General features: G+C 49.1%; 2 protein-coding genes across 3 annotated transcripts; one reads left to right on the top strand and one right to left on the bottom strand.

Moving 5' to 3' along the window:
* Positions 1-2146: 2146 nt before the first annotated feature.
* LOC309528912 (toll-like receptor 2) lies at positions 2147-9438 on the top strand. Its single transcript, XM_082216573.1, has 2 exons — positions 2147-2327; positions 5699-9438. Exon 2 carries the CDS (start codon positions 6002-6004, stop codon positions 8180-8182), a length of 2181 nt encoding a protein of 726 aa, XP_082072699.1. The 5' UTR covers positions 2147-2327; positions 5699-6001; the 3' UTR covers positions 8183-9438.
* A 1834-nt stretch (positions 9439-11272) lies between these two features.
* Positions 11273-18494, bottom strand: GPR75 (G protein-coupled receptor 75). Of its 2 annotated transcripts, none has more exons than XM_082217648.1 (2): positions 18343-18494; positions 11273-15538 (listed from the first exon to the last, which is right to left on the bottom strand). In XM_082217648.1, the coding sequence occupies exon 2, from the start codon at positions 15450-15452 to the stop codon at positions 13806-13808; it is 1647 nt and encodes a 548-aa protein (XP_082073774.1). In that variant the 5' UTR covers positions 15453-15538; positions 18343-18494; the 3' UTR covers positions 11273-13805. The 2 variants fall into 2 exon arrangements, with proteins under 2 accessions (XP_082073774.1, XP_082073773.1); XM_082217647.1 differs by lacking the exon at positions 18343-18494 and adding an exon at positions 17665-18119.
* Positions 18495-19673: the final 1179 nt, after the last annotated feature.

The raw sequence follows: 19673 nt of genomic DNA, 5'->3' as shown, positions 1-19673 counted from the left end.
GCAGTTTGGTCAAACTCATGCTGGTAGCTTCGAGAACACTGTCCAACCATCTCGTCCTCTGTGGTCCCCTTCTCCTTGTGCTCATCTTTCCCAACATCAGGGTCTTTTCCAGAGAGTCTTCTCTTCTCATGAGGTGGCCAAAGTATTGGAGCCTCAGCTTCAGGATCTGTCCCTCCAGTGAGCACTCAGGGCTGATTTCCTTCAGAATGGAGAGGTTTGATCTTCTTGCAGTCCATGGGACTCTCAAGAGTCTGCTCCAGCACTTGGGTCTCTAGCTGTTTTGGGGACTACAGTTTCCATCATCCCTGACCACTGGTCCTGCTAGCTAGAGATGATGGGAGTTGTGGTCCAAAAACAACTGGAGACACTGTTTTCCAGTTTTACTGTTTTACAGCGATGTTGCATTCCTCCCATAATCTGTATTTTGGAAAGGACTGTAGCTCAGTGGTAGAGCATCTGTCTTGTCTGCAGAAGATCCCAGATTTGGTACTCCCAGATTTGGTACTTGGCACCTTAGAGATTGCTACCTGAAACCCTGGAGAGTCACTTGTCAGCGTAAACATCCATGAACTGGAGGAAGTCTGATTCAGTGTTTTTGCAGGGGTTGTTCAGGGCCATTTGCAGGGGAAATAATTGGATGGGAACCTATGACCTTCCAGATGTTTGTCTCCAGGTCCCATCAGCCTCAGCTACCACAGTTAATGATGAGAGAAGATGGGAAGGGAACATCTGGGATGCTACTGGCCTTCCCTCTTGCATTTCCATTTGCTCAGGGCCTAAGAACATAAGACGATTTCTGCTGGCTCAGGCTGAACCTACTACTCCATCATCGTGTTCTCACAATGGCCAACCATAGGCCTATAAGCCGCCCCCAAACAACACCTGAACACAACAGCACTCTTCCCCACTTTTGCAACACGGCAACAGAGACTTCTGTTTCCAACAGGTAGATGATCACTCTCAGGGATGGTAGCCACTGACTGAGCAGTAGCAGTAGCTACTACTATGCCGTAAGATCCACTATCCTGTAATATCACATATGAGCTTTAACTACTGATGAAGCCCAGGACGGCGAAACAAGGCCAATATTCCGGAAATCCTTGTCTTAGACTTTGTGAAAGGATTCTGCGGAACTGTAACAACCTTTCATGTGGATGGTTTGGACTTTATGAACAGACAGGTGGAATGGACACCATTACATGGACGTACCTTATGCATGAACTGACTAGAGAATGATCTGATCCACTGGGACTTCTGCTTTGTTCGTTTGTTGAACTTTATGAGTTACTTCTGTTGAAATTTACAATTTGATACTATGAATAGTGTATCTTATTTATCGTAAGAACACAGCCGGTTACGTCTCATGTGTTTACTGGTACTCAAAAAGGGATGCGGGTGGCGCTGTGGGTTAAACCACAGAGTCTAGGACTTGCCGATCAGAAGGTTGGCAGTTCGAATCCCCGCAACGGGGTGAGCTCCCGTTGCTCGGTCCCTGCCCCTGCCAACCTAGCAGTTTGAAAGCACATCAAAGTGCAAGTAGATACCGTATTTTTTGCTCTATAAGACTCACTTTTTCCCTCCTAAAAAGTAAGGGTAAATGTGTGTGCGTCTTATGGAGCGAATGCAGGCTGCGCAGCTATCCCAGAAGCCAGAACAGCAAGAGGGATTGCTGCTTTCACTGTGCAGCGATCCCTCTTGCTGCTCTGGCTTCTGAGATTCAGAATATTTTTTTTCTTGTTTTCCTCCTCCAAAAACTAGGTGCGTCTTGTGGTCTGGTGCGTCTTATAGAGCGAAAAATACGGTAAATAGGTACCGCTCCGGCGGAAAGGTAAACGGCATTTCTGTGCGCTGCTCTGGTTCGCCAGAAGCGGCTTAGTCATGCTGGCCACATGACCCGGAAGCTGTACGCCGGCTCCCTCAGCCAATACAGCGAGATGAGCGCCGCAACCCCAGAGTCAGTGACGACTGGACCTAATGGTCAGGGGTCCCTTTACCTTTACTTTAGGTACTCAACGGTACGCAGTACTGACACCTCTTTTTCCTATAAGAAAAGCCCTGAGCAGTAGGGTCACTGCCTGTCTTCCAGTTACATGAGCCTCCATCCTTAGGGACTCTCCGCTCTATATTCGGACTTCCTTGTTCATGACATAAAACTCTTTTCCTGTGTCATAGCCACACACTTCCTCCTTAGCCGACAGAATCTGCGCAGGATAAAGTGATGGGATAGAGCTCAGCAAAGGCAAATCTCAGTGGGGCTGCAGTTGGGGCTGCAGGAGCTGGCTGCTTCCAAGTGTAGATTCCACTTTCACAACAAAAAGGATGAACAGGTAAGTGCGCTACAGGACAAGGAGTGGCTGGGGCAGCCCAGCAAGACGGGCGGGCTATAAATAATAGCATGATTATCGATTCAGGTAGGTAGCCATTTTGGTCTGACGCAGTCAAAATAAATAAAAATTGTTCAGTAGCATCCTAGGGACCAACTAAGTTTGTTCTGGGTATAAGCTTTCCTGTGCATGCACACTTCTTCAGATACACTGAAACAGAAGTCGTCAAGCCATGGGTAGGCAAACTAAGGCCTGGGGGCCGGATACGGCCCAATCACTTTCTCAATCTGGTCCACAAATGGTGCAGGAATCAGCATGTTTTAAAATGGATCTCTGGGTTATTTGTGGGGCATAGGAATTCATTCATGTTGGTTTTTTTCAAAATATAGTCTGGCCCCCCTCGAGGTCTGAGGGACAGTGGACTGGCCCCCTGCTGGAAAAGTTTGTTGACCCCTACACCAGACCCTAGTGGGAGGGTAGGGTGGGGGTTTTCTCAGAAGGGTACTGAGAAATGGGTGATACGCTAAAGCTATTTTTGGTCATCTGCATACCATCCCTTGCTTTTTCCTGTTGGACTAGTTGCAGTCCTTAACAGTCGTCAACAGGTTTACCATACCCACTGAGTCAATCACCCATTCCCACCACCCTTCTGAGAAAAACCCCATCCTACCCTCTCACTAAATATAAGGGTCTGGTGACTTCTGTTTCAGTGTATCTGAAGAAGTATGCATGCACACGAAAGCTCGTACCCAGAACAAACTTAATTGGCCTCTAAGGTGCTACTGGACAATTTATTCTTATTCTTTTATTATTCTTATTCTTTATTATTCAAAGTTGGAGGATGGTTGTGAGATGTGGTTGTGAGATCTGTCCCTGTCTTGCCATCTTTCTTTGTTGCATATTTCTCTGTCTTTCCTTTCCCTGGCGCAGGGATAGTTAGCCTGGGGCCGATTGTTTTAGACCATAGGAGCCAACACCTAGGGGCAGGGGTCTCTTTGGTCTCCTAATAAAATATTTGAGGGGGCTGCCCCCCGAAAAGTTGCTGGGCATTGCCATTCAAATTGTGTGTGCGCGCCATGTCATGTGATTGATTTTCCGGGGCGGAGCTTACCTGTGTTGGACTTTCCAACTCCTGGCCAATGGGATGAGAGGAGTTGGAGCCAAACAAAGGACCACAAGCTCTCCATCCTGGCCCTTGTGGATACCAAAGAAGACTTCAGCAGCAGCTGCTTCACCCTTAATATTGACTGTAGAGACAGACCCTGCCTCCATCAACTGGTGAGGGTGTCAGGATAGGACCTGGGAGACCAGGGTTGAAATCCCCACTTGACTATGGAGCTCACTGGGTGAACTTCGGCCAGTCACTGCCTCTAGGCCTAACCTAACTCACAGCTGTTGTGGGAAGGAAATGAGGACAGAGGAGGAACATACGTGGCACTTTGAGCTCCTTGGGATAGAAACACAATGGCATAAATACATTTTGGGGCCTAAAGGTAAAGATAAAGGGACCCCTGACCATTAGGTCCAGTCATGGCCGACTCTAGGGTTGTGTCGCTCCTTTCGCTTTATTGGCTGAGGGAGCCGGCGTACAGCTTCCGGGTCATGTGGCCAGCATGACTAAGCCGCTTCTGGCAAACCAGAGCAGCGCACTGAAACACCGTTTACCTTCCCGCCAGAGGGGTACCTATTTATCTACTTGCACTTTGACGTGTTTTTGAACTGCTAGGTTGGCAGGAGCAGGGACCGAACAACAGGAGCTCACCCCGTCGCGGGGATTCAAACCACCAACCTTCTGATCGGCACGTCCTAGGCTCTGTGGTTTAACCCACAGTGCCACCCGCGTCCCACATTTTGGGGCCTAGTGGAATGCAAATTTCTTCACGTGTCATATGATGTTTGCAGCGGCTACCAATGATTCAGAGGAAGATACAGAGAGCTGCAATCTGGTCATGTGTTAGGAGTGTCCAACAAGTCGAATTCGGCTATATATAGATTTTAGAAAATCCACTGATTCTACATCGGCTGACTTTAAAAACAGCCTTTTCCTGTGGCAGCAGCGCTAATAGGTGCCAGTACTCACCATGAAGTTGTTACAGTAAGTGCCACTCTTTTTAACAACCACAAAAAGAGGTGCCGGTAATGTGCTCTTGAGTATCCCCCTTGAGGGGCAGGTAGCACTGAGTGGCAGTATCCCACAAGTAAAAATGTGGGCTTAGATTCTTTACCTTTGTTCTGCCAGTGAAAAGCAGGACAGGAGAGCTCTTTGCCTCACAGCTTGTTTATAGAGTTCCCAGAGACATCTGGTTGGTCGCCGTGGGAAGCAAACACAGATCCTCTGTGTCCCTGTTTTCTAGGGGCAGTCCCAGATTGACAGAAGCCATCCCGGTTTCTGATTTCATCCCAGAATGATCCCCAAAAAGATTTCCTTAAAGGTAAAGGGTAAAGGGACCCCTGACCATTAGGTCCAGTTGTGGCTGACTCTGGGGTTGCGGCGCTCATCTCGCTTTATCGGCTGAGGGAGCCAGCGTACAGCTTCCGGGTCATGTGGCCACCATGACCAAGCCACTTCTGGTGAACCAGAGCAGCACACGGAAACGCTTTTACCTTCCCACCGGAACGGTACCTATTTATCTACTTGCACTTTGACATGCTTTCGAACTGCTAGGTTGGCAGGAGCAAGGACCCAGCAATGGGAGCTCACCCCGTCATGGGGATTCGAACTGCTGACCTTCTGATCAGCAAGTCCTAGGCTCTGTGGTTTAACCCACAGCGCCACCCATGTCCCTATTATTATTATTATTATTATTAGGACGTCCCTATTATCATCGGAGAAATGTTGGAGGGTATGGAGTTATCCGACCCCCAAGCCAAGGAGATAATAAACTTTACAACCTTTAGAAGACATCAGAAGGCAGCCCTGTGTAGGGAAGTTTTTAAAAATGTTTATTGTTTTCTTATATTCTTATATATGTTGAAAGCTGCCCAGAGTGGTTGGGGCAACTCTTATCAGATGGGTGGGGTATAATCATAATTAATTAATTATAGTTGAACAGAACATCCCTATTTTCATTCGAGAAATGTTCAAGGGTATGCAAACAAGGTGTGGCCCAGTTCTTTTACATTTGTTGTACATTACTAACTGCTTTGAGTGGAGGGGTTAAACAGGATAAAAATACTGTTATTTCTATTACATTTACCCCCTTATAATTTTTAGTTTAATTTTCCATAAGTAAATGTTACTCCCAATGTGAGGAATTGTGCAAATGTATCTAAAACTATACTTTGATCAGAATAAAGAACAATCAAACAGTATATGCATTTTATGAAATAAAATATTTAGATCATTACACTGATTGCTGTTTCCTCTTCTCCAGGATGGGAATCTTCACCAGAATGCTGTATTTCTGTATTTCTATTCTTTTTTGTGTTGGAGAGGGTGGATTTCAGCTTCCAGACAAGGTCTATGTCTCCAAACCCTCAGATAATTACTCTGCAACTCACTCTGAATTACAAACTCCAACAAGAGGCCATAACTTCTCACATAGCTTTCTGAAAAAAATGCAGGAAGGAAAGCAAAAGTCCCCAGTAGTCAAGGTTTAGTTCCTCAAAGCAATCAGAGTTTCAGAGTTTTACTAAACAGCCCACCACAAGAAGTGCCACTCCCTAAGTTTTCACAAATGAATGAAATGGTGAATTCTCCACAAACTGACCCATCCTTATGGGGCACCGTGGGGTCTCCTTTTCCAGCAGAGAAGCACAAAGGACCTAGTCGTCTTCTAAATGTCCATTCGATACTAAAAAGGACTGTTCTGGGTTATGAAAGACAAGATGAATCTGGAACAGTAGTTCCACCTCCTGCGCTGAGGATGTCTGCAGGTTGTGGCAATCCAGTGGGTGGGATGTTTGATCTATCTCACAGAAACCTGTCTGAGGATGATCTGAGGAGGGAAATGGATCCTAGGCATTGCAACACAACGCTGGGAAAGGTTGTAGAGCTGAATGCCAGTCACAACAATCTGCAAATGGATTTAGGGACCCTGCTTTCACTGCTCCTGAAAATGGAGAACGTGCAGTCCATCGACGTGAGTTACAACAGCATAACTGTGTCAGGTGTGCTTGTACCCAACAGGTGTGACTTAAAGCACAGCGAGCTGTTGTTCTTAAATCTCAGCCACAACCCTCTTACCACTTTGAAAAGCATCTGCCTCCCTTCGAGCCTCAAAGGCCTTGATTTGTCCTTCACACGCATTAACCAAATACCACGTGAGTTTGCCAGAACTTACTTTCATATAGAAGAGATGGATGTTCATGGAAACCATTTTATATACAATCCTGAAACGCTGACGTCTCTCTTCAAGTCTATACCAAAAATCAGGAAAGAAAGCTTGTCGATTGTCAATTTTCCAGAACGCAGCCCCATCGAAAGCCTCCCCGCGGAAGGAAGGCGCCTCGTAATGTCAAACTGCTCCATCGTAGAACTTCCAGAATGGTTTGCAAACACCATGAGAAAGCTTCTCTTTCTAGACCTGAGCAACAACCCCATGCATGGTTTTCCCCAGCCGCCAACTTCATTGCAGAACCTAGATTTAAGCAACAGTAACATCCAAGAGATAGCTAATCTTAACATCTTCCCTAATTTGACAGTGCTTAAGATTCCAAGCAATAAAATAAAGGCTCTTCCACCTGCATATCTTCCAGACTCCTTAAAGGAACTGGATATCAGTAAAAATCAAATACCCGTCTTCCATTTATGCAGGGCACCACAAGAGCTGGAATTCCTTAATGTTTCTAGAAACCTCATAACGCATTTGAATCTAAACCATTCTCACCACCTCACCAGCCTTGACGCAAGCCACAATTTAATTACAGAACTGCAGGACCACACAGGAGTATTTCTGCCGGAACTCAAATATCTGAATCTGTCAGGAAACAAGATCTCTTTTTTGCAACCGGGGTCTCTCCCCGAATCTTTGCTCGAGTTGGACATAAGCAACAATGCCATCACCATTATTATGGAAGAGACCTTTGGCCGGTTGACGAACCTGAACGTCTTAACCCTTCAAGGGAAACATTTCTTCTGCAACTGTGACTTGTATTGGTTTGCGAACACGTACCTTGCGAGCCGGCAGCTGCAGATAAATGGCCAAGAGGAGCTTTTGTGCAGCTTTCCGCTCAAGAAACGGGGCCTTTCGGTGGAAAACAGCAACCTAACGATGCTGCGTTGTTCTCTGGGACTTCAAATGGCAATTACGGCTTGTGTGGCCATCTTGACAATGTCCCTCTTAACAGGCCTTTGCTGGCGTTTTGACGGCGTCTGGTACATTAAGATGGGATGGTACTGGTGCATGGCGAAAAGGAGACAATACAAGAGGCCAGAACACAAAGCGTATGACGCATTTATCTCATACAGCGAAAACGATGCGCTGTGGGCTAAAGAGACCCTGCTGGAAAAACTGGAAGCCCTCGAGTTTAGAGTATGTTACCACGAGAGAGACTTCACGCCAGGGCACCCGGTTGTTAGGAACATTTTCCACTGCATTGAGAACAGCCACAAAGTTCTCTTTGTGCTGTCGCCCAGCTTTGTCAACAGTTGCTGGTGCCAGTATGAGCTGTTCTTTGCCGAACATCGGGTCCTTAGTGAAAACGAGGACTCTCTCATTATGGTTGTGCTGGAAGACCTGCCGCCCAACTGCATCCCGCAGAAATTCAGCAAGCTCCGGAAGCTGCTGAGAAGGAAGACCTACTTGAAGTGGAGCCCAGAGGAACACAAACAAAAGCTCTTCTGGAGCCAGCTGACCGCTGTTCTGAAAACGACAAACGAGCCGATGGCTTTGACAGAGGGAAATGGGCTGTGCTAGGAAGAAGAGGAGGCCCGTGGGAAATCGAGGGCGCATGGATGAGGAACGCAAACATTTCTGGACTGGTGTACGCTGAGATGTTGGCTTGGGGCTGTTGCTAAGAAAAAGACTTGATCAAATACTGTCAAATGAAAAGCCAAGTGTTTAAACATTTGGTTATGTTACCGGAATTTATGGAAAGGTTTTTTCCTTGGGGGGAGGGGTTGCTCATCCTGTGGACATCACACACACACACACACACACACACACACACACACCGTCTACCAAAACCAACACAATCACTCCTGCAAATGGGGAAAAATTTAGAAAGCCACATAAAATTGCTCCCTTATAGGATTTGCATCGTTCCAACTTTGTTCTGCTCGGGAAGGAAATGGCTACCAAGTGGGGAGCCTGGGACGTGGGCAGGGGCAGCCATAATTTCTGAACCCCGAGACCAGGTACTCAGCAGTCTCCTTGCCAGGGTGATAATCACTGGCATCCTGGCCCCTGAGTGCCAGACAGGTAGCCATTCCAGAAACAATAGGAAACCCAACCTCAGTTTATTAGGAGCTTGGCCAAGACAAAAGGGTGTGCTTAACTTGACCAGAGAACAGTAACATGTACATACTCGACTTAATGGGTGTGAAGTGGAAGTCAAGGGAGGTGTTATGTGCTGAGCTTGGATCATAGAACAATAGGCAGGTAGGATCCTAGAAGGGAGCAACCTGATTGGTCTGCAGGAGCCATCCAATCCAGCTCCAGGAGGAAGTGAATCAGCAACCTGATTGGTCTGCAGGAGCCGCCCAATCTGGCTCCAGGAGGAAGTGAATCAGCAACCTGATTGGCCTGCAGGAACAGTCCAATCCGGCTCCAGGAGGGGAGTTGAATCAGCCAATCACACGGGACCCATTGTGTAAATAATGTATATATAGCCAGAGGTTTCAGGGGAAATCACTCACTCAGCGTTTACCATGAGCTGAAATAAAAAGCATGAAATCAACACTCAACTCCTAGTATGTTTCAGGAGGGATGGGGGCAAACCTGAAGATCAGGTTTCTACCAGAAGACCCCTCCCAGATTATGTCATAGTGATGTATATATGATGTATGTATGATGCTTCACTAAGGGTGTTGTGAGTAAAAAGAGAAACTTATATTAAAAAAGGAGACATCCTTTGTTCTGGGTTTCTTCCTGCTTCTTCCATGTGGTGGCTGGAAGCCTTGTTGCAACAATAAAGATCATTCCTACAGGCTCCTATAGGAGTTTTGCTCCTATATTCTTAGCTGGCGTCTTTGTTTGGCAATCCAAGTGAGCCTGGAAGATTTCCCTATGACAATTATTAGTAAGGCTGGGCAGTATCTGGTTTTCAACATCGCAATATATCACCAGCTAAACATCGCGATACACTGATAGATCACAATGTCTGAAATAGGGATGCAGCTATATAGAAGCATTAGCTGGCTTCATGGGTTTCCCCCACATTGTGATTTTTGCATAGCACAGGCACACACACACAGTTTCACAATATATTGCCAGGTCAAAAATTACTAAACCTAGTATCACGATATGGACCAGTTTTGGACGGTATGTCAATAGATCACCCAGTCCTAGTTATTAGAACAGAGAGGCTTTCGTGAGATAAAAAAACGAAAACATGCTGCTTTTTAGAGGACTCTTCTGCACTATGCCAAATTAATCAGAAGCATTATCCCAAATCAATGGTAACCTTGGCTACTGGGTACTTGTGCGTCCCTGTGGACCAATGTACATGCATGTTCTGGTTATTTATTTCGGTGTACAGCTAAGATCTTTTGTAATGTGGGCATGCAAATGCAGACTGCAAACGGGTGGGGGACAAACTTGGTCGGCAAATGTATGTTTTGGCACAGATCATCCCACATCGAAAGCAAGTGGCCTAGTTCTCAGAAACGACAGAGGGAGGAGGTAAAATGGGTGTCTGGACAGTACTGGACAGAAAGGGGACTCACGATAGAACATTCCACCATACCCTGGTGTATCCCTGGATATCAGGAAGGCAAATAGGCTAAGGTTTTCTCTGTGTGTGGATGATTTGTTGGGAGTTCAGTCCTGTGAGCCCTCACCTGAAGAGGTCTGAAAAGGTACAACCCAGAAAATAGCTTGTTTTTACCACCTCATTGAAAGGAAGAGGCTGAGCTAGGAACCAGCAAGTCCCCCCAGTTCAATCTTTATAAGCCGCTTAGAGGTCTTTGGTTTGGTTTTTGAACCAAGCGGTATAGAAATCTTGGCAAATAAATAAATACTGCCTTTGTCCATTAACTCAGCCGGTGTTCACATAACTGGCTTAAAACACAGCGGGGTCATTCCACACCCACCCACAACTGCATTTCAAATCACATTTGCACATGGTTATTATGATAAACCACAGAGCCTAGGGCTTACCAATCAGAAGGGCAGCAGTTCGAATCCCCACGATGGGGTGAGCTCCCGTGGCTCGGTCCCTGCTCCTGCCCACCTAGCAGTTCAAAAGCACGTCAAAGTGCAAGTAGATAAATAGGTACCGCTCCAGTGGGAAGGTAAACGGTGTTTCCGTGCGCTGCTCTGGTTCACCAGAAGCGGCTTAGTCATGCTGGCCACATGACCCGGAAGCTGTCTGTGGACAAACGCCGGCTCCCTCGGCCAATAAAGCGAGATGAGCGCCGCAGCCCCAGAGTCGTCCATGACTGGACTTAACTGTCAGGGGTACCTTTACCTTCATTATGATATACATCAGTATGGCTTGTGGGTGGGTTTCCAAGTCGGCTGCTGCCTGTCCACACCAGAGGGTGGAGAGAGGGGGTTTCAATGTCTTCCGCGTGGCTTATGCTTTCAAATTGCATCGCACCTGGTTGGAGGCGGTGGGAAACATATCGAAACACTGCATTTCTCAAGAAACCACATGATAGATGTGTATTGTGGCCAATACTGGCTTCTAAAACCAGCACAGGGAGCAAAGCAAAGTAAATTGGAATGTGTACCCAGTCACGGTCAGTGGCTCACTTCAGAAACCCGGCCAGATGGGTGGGGAATGAATTATTCTTATTCTTATACCATCATTTAAAAAAGACAGACCACAAACAATATCGGGGGTTGGTCAAAACATCACAGAACACGGAGACTCCTTTATTGTAGGAGAACACATTAAGTATGAATTGGCACAGAATAGAAGGAAAAGTTTTATCCGTATCCCTAGATATCCCTTTATGATCATGACAGCATGTGAGATTTTTTATATATATATATAAAAAAATACACACACCCTAAAATACCAAAGAAACACAAGGGCTAACAGCAAGGTTCTTCCTCTAACATTTTGGGAATGAGAAAATGACTAACGTGAAATATTTTAGCAAAATATTACTTCCCTAACAGATTCTGCACAACCATCATTCACATACTGCACTCAGTTTTGCTTGTGTTAGGTCTTACGGTGCCTATGATTATCTAGCAAATTTTTTTTAAAAAATTAAATCACTCCTTGATATTTTTTCTAGAATGGTCATTTTATAAGCACCGATGCTCACATAAATACAATTGGTCCGCAATTATGAGACAATTATTGCAAAAGACACATATAATCATGTTAACAAGAAGGGATGTAGGCTCTTGCAAAGAGCATTTACAATATGCAAGAATGGAAAGTGTGGAAATTGGGCCCCTTAAATCTCAACTTTTAATGGGGGGGGGGGAGAGGGCAGGCAGGGAGTTTGGTTACTTTTTAGCCTTCGTGATTTGCAAGAGTTTAAAATTGCATGTGCGTGCCCAACCCCTCACCCTATCTAGAGTTAAAACAAGCAAGCAGAATTCCTCATATGCTGCAGTTGCATTGCTAAGAGGTGGTATTGAACGCTCTGCCAACGTAACACAATCCCCAGAGAGTGTTCTGACTGCAGGATGGGAACAGGCCTATATTAGAAGGGGTGGGGGGGGCAGAGAGATATTTTTAAAAGGGCTCGTAAATAGCCATGTGCTTTGTCGCCAGTGACAAAAAATCATAAGTGTGGTTGCCTTTCATATCATTCACGAATCAAAGCGCGCTAAGGTTTCGGACAAATCAGCGAACACAAAAACGCTGTGGACTAGTAACTTGGAATTATTTACAAGACTGACTTGCCTGAGAAGAAGGCATCTCATGTCCTCAGCATAAATAAAAGTTGACATTTCCTTGTTAACAGTAAACCCAAGGATTTAAAAACACTTTCTGTAAAGTTTTCCCAGTGTGTGTAGCTTTCGAAATTCTTTCGAAACGCAGTGAAGCAAAACTGTAAAATAAACTCTGGTCCTGACAGAGTATATATATATATACAACTGGGGATAGGAGAAGCTTCAACGCATGGGCTGTATCCTTTCACAGAAGCTATGGCCCTGACACTCCGAGGAGCCCACCTTCTGACAACTTTTAATTAAATAATAATAATAATTACGATGGTAGTGCAGAGCAGCTTCCAGCCACCATCTTGGGCAGGCATAGGCAAACTCGACCCTCCAGATGTTTTGGGACTACAATTCCCATCATCCCTGACCACTGGTCCTGTTAGCTAGGGATGATGGGAAATGTAGTTCCAAAACATCTGGAGGGCAGAGTTTGCTTATGCCTGATCTTGGGTGTCCCATTCCGCCGCCCCCTCCCATAATACCCCAGAAGTTGAGTTAACAGAGAGACTATGGGATGGGGGGAAAGGAAGTGATATGGTTGCTGCCACAGTTGGGAAGCCCACTGCACTGTGGGGGGGGGGATTAAATTAAAAGGAGGTCCAGAACAGGCATCAGTAGTAGGGGGTCCACTGATGGAGAGGATGCTGAAAGCCCTCTCAGTCTTGGTCCCAATCCTGGTTTGGGGATAGGCTTTGCCACTCCACATGCTTTGCCAACCAGCACAATTAAACACTCTTCAGTAAATAAATAGAAAAGCAAGGTTCCGCATCAAACCAGTAATATATATATACACAATTCGGAGTAGAAACTTTTAGAAAGCTCTGTCAATGCTTAAAACCGTGCACTTTCATGAGGATACCACACACACACAAAAACGGTAAAACAATACCCGGTCCAGTCTTAAAGAAGAGTTGCCACAGGTGATTTCGTGGTTGGCAGGTGTTTTGACAGAAAAAGCAGCATTGTGTTTGAGGGTGGTGGAGGGAATACTTTGGGCAGGGTGGGGGAATAACACCCACTGAGCCTTGAGGACTAGTAACCAGAAATCTTGAAAGATGGGGGGGAAAGAGAACTAGAGAGATAGTAGGAAAACATGTGGCCAACCTGCGAAATCAAATATCAGAAGCAGGCCGGGACAGGAGAGCTCAGAAGCCTGGCTGAGGCCTAGCTACTCCTGTCCCATCATGCGCCAGCTGCTCAGCAGACTGAAGGCAAAACCACCTTGGCACCCTCTAGTTGTTGCTTGACTACAACTCCCATCATCCCTGGCCAGTGTGGATGGGAGTTGTAGTTCAGCTTCTGAAGGGCACCACCACGGCTATCCCTGCTGCGATGCGTACGAGAGGGGCACGGTATCATGCTTTAGATGACCCGTGGGGGCATATTTGCCGCACGGGCACACACACACACAAAGAAAAAGGTCGGCCGTCACTGCGGTCGGACGTTAAAGAGTCTCAGCTCCCGGTAGCTACACCGAGGGAACCGGTATCTGCTTAGCAGAAGTACTGTCGAAATCCCTCACCACGTCCGTCATGGCGTGATAGTGCATGGCGATGTAGGAGTTGGCGAATCCAAAGGGAGAGTTTGTGGGCTGCAGGCTGTTGGGAGTGCTCACCTCCTGGGAAGGGCAGCTGTTATAGATGCTGTAATAAGGTTCGATGCGAGTGTTCATAGGGGTAGAGCTGCTCTGGGCCCCGTAATGCCGGCGGCCGGCGGAAGCCTTTGGGCTCAGCACGCTCTCCTTGGAGTGACTCGGCCCGCAGGCCTGGTCCACAAACTTCTTCTGAGGCTTCGGAGACAGCATGTAAGCGGAGTTGGTCTCGTGGTGGGACGACTTGTTGCGGTTGGCCTCCAGGCTCCCTTTGCCCACGGCGCGGAGCCGCGTCTTCTGCTTGCAGCAGAAGAAGACGAGGGCGAAGTACTGGAGGCACCAAAGGACCCTTCTCCTCAGCCCCGCGCTGTTCCGGGAATATATGAAAGGGTTCAGCCCGGACTTGAAGAAGATGAGGGTGAACCCGCACAGTTCGAACTGGTAGAGGATGAAGCCGCTGTTCCGGGACAGAACATCCTGCACCAGGGAGATGCCGAGAGGGAGGCAGCAGACTAACACCGAGAGGACAATGACGACACACGTCACCACGGCCTTCGAGTCCTTGGCTGTCGACAAGTTCACGGTTGACACCAGCTGGAACTTGCTGGCCGCAGTTGCAGGCAGCTGGCTGAGGTTCTTTGTGTACGCGTGGGTTTGGATGTGCTGCAGCTTGTTGTAGTTTTGGTTTCTGTAGAGAGCGGGCACGGCACACTGCACGCCGTCAGCGCACCCAGCAGCAAGGGGTCCGATCAACGGCGGAGGCTTGGATGCATCGACTGTGATGATGGGGGGACATTTGCGCACCTGGGCGTTCTTCCTCAAGGCCTGGGCTATCATGATGTAGGAGACGGACACCACCGCCACGCAACAGATGAAGTCGATGACGTACAAGTAAGGGACTACCTTCCCCTCGCCAATGACCAGGCTGGAAATGGGGAGGCAGAGGCGGGATTTCTGAGTCCTCATGGTGGCCAGCGTCGCAAGGGTGAAGCTCATGGACCACAAGGCCAATGTGAGCAAAAGGGTGCAAGGGAAAGAGGCCGTCCGGTTGGGCTGCTTGCCCAAGACCATGCGGAGCCGGTGAAGGGCGATGACGGCCACCGTCTTGAGGGACATGATGATGAAACCGGAGCTGGTGAGGTGGAAGGTGAAGCAGAAAGCGTCAGGGATGCCCGCCGCCGAGTCCAGGAACAGGGCGAAGGTGAACATGGGGGCGGTCACTCCGCAGATGAAGAGGTCGCAGAAGGACAGGTTGAGGATCATGAAGTCAAAGTTGGTGCGGAACTTCCGGAAGGCCGGGTCGAAGAAGGACAGGAAGACGATGAGGTTGCCGTAGGAGCCCAGGCAGAAGATGACGGCCAACAGGAAGGTGCACGTCACCAAGGTGGCTGTGTGGATGATGTCTTGGAGGTCTCCTTGGAAGGAAAAGGTGTCATTGCTGCCCCGAGGGTGTGGCGGTGGCGGCTGTGCAGAGGAATTGGAGCGGTCTGTCCACTTCGCCTCAGCCCAGCCCGTCAGGTTCATCCTCACAGGAAGCAACGCTCTGCGGTTCCGGCACCTCAGAATCAATCGCCTCCCATTAGAAGCTTGAAGTCCATGGTGGGTGAAGCCTGTTTGTATAAGCAGAAACACACGCCCCGTCCAAACGTAAGTCAACAGACAGCTAATATTGGGCCTTCAAGTCTTCTCCTGTGTACTTTTAACAGCCATGAAGTGCTATGAAGAGGAAACTATGTCTGCCAACTCGATCACTCTAAATCTGCGGAAAATCTCACAGAGTAATTGTACTGAAACTTGATTTGCTCTCAACCACTGCTTTAACACAGAGAGATGTTATCTATATTTAATGAGTATATTTTTTGGCTGTTTTTAAAACCTGTATTTATCACTATTCTTTAAAACCAGTATTCTATGCTGTTATGTGAACTGCTCTGTTGCATTTTTGATGTAACATATGTATCTTGCTGGTTAAAGAAAATCAAATGCGGACAGTTCACACCCAATATTTTGACTGCTGATTATTTAATTCTGGGGGCAGGGTGGAAGGAACCATTGTTCGCCAATAAAGATTGTTTCTGTGCATTGGGGGGGGGGACAAGATCATTAAAGACCCTGTTTCAGTTCCCAGCATCTACAGTGAAGAGTTTGGCTCCATCTTACATTTAAAGAAGCAAATTCTTTAAACAGATGTGGCTCCCACCGAGGAAACCGTGGGAACTGTAGTTTGTTAAAGGTGCCGAGAGGTGTTAAGAGACCCCTGTTCCCTCACGGGGCTAAGATTCCCAGAATGGTTTAAGAATCAATCCTTCTTCCAGGGGAAGAATTGAGGCTCCGCGAGGGGATTTTTGTTGTTGTTGTTCTGTGCCTCTGGGGGTTGGGTCAAACCGCTGGAGAATCACAGCGCCTGCGGCCTCCCATGTTGTTTTTCCTGCACCTGCAGCGCCGAACTGCCCTCTCCAGGAACAAGAGTCTCCTAACAACTCCCAGCAGCAGGGAACAAACTACACTTGCCAGGATTCTGACAGTAAGCGCCGTTCGACAGGGGAACTGACTCCCTCAGGAGGTTGTGGACTCTCCTTCCTTGGAGGTTTTTAAGCAGCGGTTGGGTGGCCATCTGTCATGGATGCTTTAGCTGAGATTCTTGGCATTGCAGGGGGGGTTGGACTAGATGACCCTTCGGTCCCTTAATTGTTGACTCTATGATTGTTGGAGTGCAAGGACACAGTGCAGTCAGGCAAAAGCATTTGGGTGGGGGTAGTTTTGAGGGCCAGAATAGGAAGAAAAAAACCCAAGAGGGACACATTTTAAACAGATGTGTACTCAAGTGCCATATTAAGCCCTGTGGAGGCCCCTAGGCAGTTCAAATCTCCGGGGGCCCCATGTAAATTATCTCCTAATAATTGACCGTAATTTTCTTTCAAGATCAAATCAGTATTATTTAGATCCGTTGTCGCAGGGCTGCTAAACGGCATGGGGCCCATAGTTTGGTGCCTACTCTGCCGATTTGGTAACCTGGCACAGACATGAGGAGGCCCAAGGCAGCTTCTGACAGGTGACCTCAAAAGAGTCAGGCAGCGTGTCCTGAGATAACATCCCTAAGGAAAAGAATGCAGCGCTGGAAAAATGGAGCTGTACCCCAAGCTCTTTAGGCCTGACCCAACCTGGTCGCCTCCAGAGACTTAGCCAGTTCCTGCGGCACAGATTCCTTTTTGGGGTGGGGGTAGAATAAGAAATACCTCCAGACTGTAAGGAGAGCCGGGCTGGATCAGGCCAAAGGCCCACCAAATCCATCACCCTGTTCTCCATGGGGGCCCCCTCTGCGCAACGACGCTCTTGCCCACTCGCGGTTCTGCCATTCAGCGCGTTATCATTCTCCTAACAAACGGATCCTCATCCCGAGTCTGCCAAACCCCTTCCAAAGCCCCCCGACGGGGAGAAGCGAATCCCACCCCACCGCCTGCCGCGGCGCGTGGGCTCCTTCCCGCGCTTCTACCCCCCAGGCCCCGGCAACGGGCAGGAGCAGCGGAGGCGTCCGACGCTCCCGGCCGCTCCGTGGCGCCATTACGCGCCGGGCTGCGCCTTGAGGGTCCGGCTGGAGAGGAGAGTCCTGTGCGCTTCGGGCCAGAGCGGAGGCCGAGGCCATCGCCCGCCATCCCTCCTGCCCAGGACGCACGAAGCGCGCCCAGGGCGACCCACCTTCCGCCCTACCCACCAACCCCAGGCAGCGTCTCCTTACCCAGCGCCGGCTCCGGGGAAGCAACGGGCGCCGCTCGCCTTGTGCCTCGGCGCGCAGGGAGCGGGGAGCATCTTCTCCCGGCCGGGCTGCCCAGGGCAGCTCCGGAGGCGGCGGGCGGACGCTGAAGTCATCGCCGACGTGCGGGAGAGGATGGACCTCGCTTGTGCATTGGAAGGGGGGGGGGGGTGGAGAGAGAGAGAGATGGGAAAAGAGGGAGGGGGTGTCGCTGCCGCCGCTACCGCGAAGCCCGCACACGATGCTGCCCGGTTGGCGGCGCGCGCTTTGCTGGGGCTCTCCAAATGCGCAACGGCGGCTCCCGGCTAGGGGGTGGGGGGTCCTCCGGTTTGCTCGCCGCGCAGCCCCCGAGGGATCTTGCTCACCCCGCCTCCGCTCTCGCGCACGACCCCAAAAACAAGGGCCGGGAGGGGAAGGGAGGGCAGCGCGCGCGCGCACCTCGGCGGGAGTGCGCGCGACTGCACCGGAGCCGCACGAGCGGCACGCAGCGCAGCGATTGCGCATCTGAGCGAGCGGCTGGGAGGAAGCGCCGCGCTCTTTCTCTCTCTCTCTCGCATTTCTTTTCTAAATAGACCCGGGCAAGCAGAAGAAGCGACGCTTTTGTGTCGGAGTCAGAAACGCTTCGGGCGGCCCGAGGCGCGCAGGGAGGCGCCTTTTGCTTACCAAGAGCTGCCTTGGCTTTTTGGTACCCGGTTTCGCCAAAGCACAGATTCAGGCCGCTCGCGCATCATCGCTGATTTGTTTTCGGCGTTTGTGGGAGAGATACAGGAGGAGGAAGGGGGAGAGAAGCCTGCGCGGCTCCCCTCCCCGCACCCTGTGCTGCTGCTGCTGGGAGAAAAAGGTGGGATGTGTAAATGCAAATAAATCCATCAGCAGGATTAGCGGGGGCTTTGAGGTCTAAGGCAGCTGAAGCCAAATTGAAGGCTCCCGAGGGCTCCTCTTGAGCAGGATGTCCTCTGGGATGCTCCCCTGGCTGAAATGGGCATCCTCAGGTGCCCCAGGAGGCTGGGTTGGAGTCAGGGTGGGATATCTCTTAAGGATGGCTATAACTCCCAAGTACTGGACAAGAACATGAAAGGGGGAAGGAAGGCCTAGTTAGTTACTGAGAGCGGGCCCTGCCACCTGCCCCCAAATGCCAGGTTCTGGTGGCACCTGGGGTCAGACCTTTGAAGGGAAGCAAATGAGAATCATTTGTGCCCCTGTGCCGAACTGCAGGCACACAGGTGTTCTACGGAGAAAGTACTGTGAAATCCAAGTAACAGGGCGAGGAAGAGTGGGGACTTTGTCCTACATTTCTGCTGCTCCTAAACAGGTTCAGAACATGAGTTCAAGACCTGTTCACTTCCATCCAGGACCACAAGATAAAGAGGTTGTATTCCAAGTACAGTGGTACCTCAGGTTAAGTACTTAATTCGTTCTGGAGGTCTGTACTTAACCTGAAACTGTTCTTAACCTGAAGCACCACTTTAGCTAATAGGGCCTCCTGCTGCCGCTGGAGCACAGTTTCTGTTCTCATCCTGAAGCAAAGTTCTTAACCCGAGGTAATATTTCTGGGTTAGCAGAGTCTGTAACCCGAAGTACCACTGTACCTATGACACAAGGGGACAGGGGGTGGGCACTTTTGACTCTCAACTGGCCTGGGGGGGTCTCCTACGCATATTTCCTGTCACGGCAATGCTTCCGAGAGCCCTGAGAAAGGGCAAAACAGAAGGCAGAGGTTCTGCCAGTGCTCCCTCTTTGACTTCAGTGGCCTTGGTTTTCAGACACAGTAAATCTAGCAACGGGAGACCCTTGACTGGGGGCATACCTAGGTGTTAAGTCAGGTTGGCCTGCCATGGGGGCAGACCCAGGGGTGCACAAAAATTGCAAAGGAAGACAGAGAGTGCCGGTGATTGTCAAGGGTGCAAGGGACTGGGGTGCCACCGATACAGCCCCTTGCCAAGGATGCAAAGGAGCCTAAGTAAGCCTCTTCCCTTCACCCCTCCCCTCCCATG

Source organism: Podarcis vaucheri (genome assembly GCF_965113315.1).
Source record: "Podarcis vaucheri genome assembly, chromosome: 3".
NCBI classification, from domain to species: Eukaryota; Metazoa; Chordata; class Lepidosauria; order Squamata; family Lacertidae; genus Podarcis; species Podarcis vaucheri.
Note: the sequence above shows the minus strand (reverse complement) of the source record. Positions and strands in the feature narration are given on the sequence as shown.

What these genes read in the sequence shown, in the direction of transcription:
- LOC309528912 (XM_082216573.1), top strand. Translation starts at nt 6,002, where the DNA reads ATGAATGAAATGGTGAATTCTCCACAAACTGACCCATCCTTATGGGGC.
- GPR75 (XM_082217648.1), bottom strand. Translation starts at nt 15,452, where the DNA reads ATGAACCTGACGGGCTGGGCTGAGGCGAAGTGGACAGACCGCTCCAAT.